The sequence below is a fragment of the Clytia hemisphaerica genome, unplaced genomic scaffold, assembly GCF_902728285.1.
Source record: "Clytia hemisphaerica strain Z4C2 unplaced genomic scaffold, Clytia hemisphaerica genome assembly, whole genome shotgun sequence".
NCBI classification, from domain to species: domain Eukaryota; kingdom Metazoa; phylum Cnidaria; class Hydrozoa; order Leptothecata; family Clytiidae; genus Clytia; species Clytia hemisphaerica.
This window is the reverse complement of record NW_027104138.1, coordinates 721,016-725,902: the sequence shown is the minus strand read 5'-3', so window position 1 is coordinate 725,902 and position 4,887 is coordinate 721,016. Positions and strand designations below refer to the sequence as shown.

General features: G+C 39.4%; 1 protein-coding gene across 1 annotated transcript; it reads left to right on the top strand.

The window, feature by feature from the left end:
• Positions 1–2,267: 2,267 nt before the first annotated feature.
• LOC136813717 (uncharacterized) lies at positions 2,268–4,494 on the top strand. The gene is made up of 2 exons (XM_067070218.1): positions 2,268–2,757; positions 3,566–4,494. The coding sequence occupies exons 1-2, from the start codon at positions 2,268–2,270 to the stop codon at positions 4,492–4,494; spliced, it is 1,419 nt and encodes a 472-aa protein (XP_066926319.1).
• Positions 4,495–4,887: the final 393 nt, after the last annotated feature.

Genomic DNA, 4,887 nt, shown 5'->3' with positions numbered 1-4,887 from the left:
GTACAAGATTAAAAGGCTAATAGGTTGACTACTAAACGTCTCTTTTTTGAATTTTATCAATGTGTAACCTGCTGCTTTATTACACTCTAAAATTTGAATAGAAGAATTTGTGCAACATGCAGTGTTTTGAAAACGATTAATTGAATTGTTGTTATACTCAATATTAAAACTATTTAATGTTTGATCAATTCCACTAGTATCACTTGTAGGTGATAGCTGAGTTTCAGTAAGGCATAACAAGTCACTGTTCATTAAATTTTCAGATTTTTTTAGGTCAACAGCATGTTTTATGCATCGAGCGAATATTAAGAAGGGAGATATTTAAATACTTGGGAGAGGTAGAAACAGATGAAAAAGTTTGAACCTTTTGCAAACAACAACTTCTTCTCAAACGTTCATATTCAAGCCCTGCTTCAGTGTTGACTCTGATAGCATTTCTACTATATTCACCAATTAAGAATAGTCCGTTTATGTCAGTTACCCTTGACAAATTAACATACATTTGACCTTCATTGAAATATCTTTGACCAAATAACTCAAAGCTTACGACTGCTGATTGAAGTGTTAGCCCTTGAACTTTGTGACTAGTACATGCATACGATAGTATCAGTGGAAATTGAGTTCTTCAACCATAGGTGACTTTTGCTTATTTTTCAGTCGCAAATAATTTTCTTCGATCAAGTCCATTTTTCCTACTACATCCGGATCCTTTTTACCTGCGGACATCATTTTCATAACCAAATTTTTTTGCCGTTAACCTCAATGTTCCAATCAACATCTAGCCCCGCCCAGGGGACCCTGTATGGGGTCAAAATATGGAGTAGCGACCAGGCGGTATACCAAGCTAAGGAAGGAAAACCTTCAACCCCTTGCCAGTAAGGTTAAAATGGAACCCATTTTTATGGAGATGTACAAAATAGAGAAAAATAGACTGGGGATTGCGGTGCAACATACGGTAGATGCTAAGCAGTCCGAGCCCCCCGGGTCAGAAGTCCAGGGCAACACTTCTGATTCTGGGGTATCTAAGTTGCCCAAAAACGAGGAAAATGATATTGAAATTGGGGTTGAAAGCAAACAGGATGGAAAGGGGAAGAATAGGGGTGGGAGGGGTGGGAGGGGTCGGAAAAATCAAAAATGGACGAGGGAAGAGAGACGTGTCTTGTGGGAATGTTTCATTAGAAGTGGGGGGACAGAAGTAAAGGGTTACAGAGACAACATTGTGGAGATGTGGAATGGTAGAGATTTGAAAGTTAGAACAAGAGCGAGTGTGTTAGCCCAGGTAAAGGAGATCCAGAAAGGTGGGAAGTTGAGTGCATTTGATATGAGAGAGAGATCGAAGAGAGAGTGTTGCGAGAGAAGAACGGGGAGTATTCTGAGAATGATGTTGATTTCACTGTTGTGGGTGAAAACAAGAATGTCTCACCTCATCATGATACTACAAATGTTGGAGGCTTACCAGATATTTCGGTTGTTGTTGAACGTCTTGATTGTGTCAAGAAGGAAGGTGTTGTTAGGATGTTATCCGATGAGGAGAAATTGGTTCTAGAGAGAGACTTCGTGTCGTTTTTAACTCAGAAGAACAAGTCCCGATTCCAACTCTGAAAGGGAAAGACAATTGGCTCATAATGCGTGAGGTGTCCCTTATTAACGGTTTTTTGTCGAACATTTCGCCATTTTGTAAAGATGTGTCATCTTTGAACAAACTTCTTTATGCTGGTTCATATGTTGTTTGCGAAAGGTTAGGTTTAATGAAGAAGAAAGGTCCAGCTCCGAGTTTTAGAAAAACCATGGTGGCAGAGAAGGTTGGAAAGAAGTATCGATCAATGGAGACAAGATTTGGGTCGAGTTTTAGAGATCAGGAAAGGTGTCCAATTGAAAGAAAAAGTCATTAAAGAGTTAGAAAGGCGATACCAGCTGTCGGAAAGGGGAAGAACAACTGTTGTTACATTTTTAAAGAATAAGATTCAAGCTGCTTCGACTAAAATCAAGAACTTTGTAAAGAATAGCATAACAACTCGACAAAATAAATTATTTCAAACGAATCAATCCCGACTGTACAAGGAGTTTGCGGGACAGACTTCGAGACAGAACGAACCACCTAATTCGGAAGAAGCCAGAGTATTTTGGGAAGAAATTTGGAGTCGGGAAGGAAAACATCAGGAGAATAATGCATGGCTGAAAGATATAGAGGAGGCCCATTCTGAACTAGAACACCAAAGAGAGATATCGAAATCTCACTGAGTGATGTCAAGAAAGGAATTGCAGGGATGAAAAACTGGAAGGCTCCAGGGCCTGATGGTGTTAGGGGTTTTTGGTTTAAGAAGTTCACATCGATTCATGATTCTTTGACTATTGCACTCAACAACTGCGTCAAAGAAGGAAGTGTGCCGGGTTGGATGGTCAAAGGGAGGACGGTGCTTATCCAGAAAGACCCTGCAAAAGGAACAGTTGCTGCTAATTACCGACCTATAGCATGCCTCCCTCTCATGTGGAAGCTGTTAACTGGGATATTTGCAGGGAAAATCTATGAGCACCTGGAAACCAATGATCTCCTCCCAGAGGAACAGAAAGGATGTAGGAAGAAATCACGAGGAACTAAGGACCAACTGTTGATAGATAAGGCTGTTTTGAAGGAAGCCAAAAGATGCAAACGCAATCTTTCCATGGCTTGGGTGGATTACAGGAAGGCGTATGATTTGATACCACATTCTTGGTTGTTACGAATTCTGGATCTTACCAAGGTTGCAGGCAACATTGGTAAGCTTATTCAAAACAGCATGGAAATGTGGCGGACTGAACTCACGTGTAATGGTGAACGACTTTGTGATGTTAACATAAGACGTGGTATTTTTCCAGGGAGATTCACTCTCTCCTCTTCTTTTTGTAATGGCAATGATCCCTCTCACCACCCTTTTGAGAAGGGAAAGTTTTGGGTTCAAATTCAAAGGAAATGAAACAAAAATCAATCACCTTTTCTTCATGGACGATCTAAAATTGTATGGTAAGAGTGAGAGTGAGCTAAATGAGTTGATGAGTGTAGTGAATAGGTTCTCTTCTGATATTGGTATGGAGTTCGGCTTTGAGAAGTGTGCGATGGTTGTTTTGAAAGCAGGGGTTAGGATAGAGTCTGAAGGGATAGAATTGCCGAGTGGTGAAAAGATTAAAGAGCTTGAAGACAATGGGTATAAATATTTAGGTGTTCTGCAAGAGTGTGGTATTCTCCATAAGGAGATGAAAGAAAAGATCAGTAACGAATATATTTCTAGGGTCAAAGCTGTATCAAAATCGTTTTTATACTCCAAAAATTTATTTAGTGCCATAAATGTTTGGGCCGTTAGTGTGGTAAGGTATAGTGCTGGAATAGTGGATTGGACTGTGAAGGAGATGAAGGATTTGGATATCAAAACCAGAAAGATTCTAACAATGAATGGTATTTTCCACAAGAAAGGCAATGTGAATAGGTTGTATCTCCCGAGAAGCGTTGGTGGAAGGGGGTTGATAAGTATTGAATCTTGTGTCAAAATTGAAAGTCTAAATCTGAGAAACTACCTCTTTGACTCCACAGAACCTTTGCTGCAGGCAGCAAACAAGATCTTGTACCCGAAAGATGTTGAGTTGAAAGGAAAAGGAGTGGTAGACCAAGAAGTTTATTGGGATGGTATCGAACAAACTCGGTTGGAAACAGGGAAAGAGTTTAAAGAGCAGGAAATTGAAGAAAAAGCTAGCGAGGTATTTATGAAGCCCATGCATGGTGAATGGTTTCGCAATGTAGGGGAAAATGTAAGCCAACGAACATTCGATTGGCTCAAGAAAGGTTATTTGGATAAACGAACTGAGGGGTACATATTTTCAGCTCAGGAGCAGGCGTTACAAACGAACTGGTTGAAAAGTCGAATCACAGGAGGTGAAGTAGATCGGTTGTGTAGGAAATGTAAGGAGTTTCCAGAGAAGGTGTCACATGTTGTTAGTGGGTGTTCGAAACTAGCTGGTTCTGCATATAGGAAAAGACATGATCGTATGGGGCTTAGGGTCTACTGGGAAGTTTGTAAGAACCACGGGATAAAATGTAGTGAAAAGTGGTACCAGGAAACTCCTGACAGTGTGAGAGTCAGCAGTTGTGGAAAGTTTGAGGTTTGGTGGGATAGGAAAGTAGAGACGCCAAAGGAACTTGAAGCAAACAGACCTGACCTTGTATTTATTGATAAAGAAAAGAAACATTGGACAATTGTTGATTTCTCCGTTCCGAATGATGCCAATGTAGATAAAAAAGAACAAGAAAAGATTGAGAAATATACCCCACTTGCGTACGAAATCAGGAAGATGAACCATGTGACTGTGAAAGTGATACCTCTTGTTGTTGGAGCTTTGGGTGTAGTGTCAAACAATCTAGAGAAATATTTGAGTTATTTGGACATCAGCTACATCCAAACTTGTATGCAAAAATCGGCAGTCATAGGAACCACTGCAATATTAAAGAAAGTTTTGAACTCATGAAATGTCTTGCTTGTTTGTTTTTTTTGTTTTTTTTTTTGTTTGATATTTTTGCACGGTTTTTTAAAGCATATTTTTATATAAATAACGAATGGGCGGGCCCTGAGAATTAAATTATCCTTTTACTTTATATATATATTTTTTCGTTTTAGTAGAATCACTTATCATTTATACTCGTGTTCCTAGCCTTTTCGTTCCTGGTCAGGAACCGGGGCTAGGTCCTATACCCACCAATGAGTGAATACCACCTCCTCGTTGAGTGTGTTCATTTGATGAAAAAAAAAAAAAAAAAAAAAAAAAGCAAGTCAATTTTTATATCAAACAGCACCTACTTTCATTATAATACGTAAACCCGTATCTGCTTGCATTTCAATAATTCAAATCACTTCTTCAGAT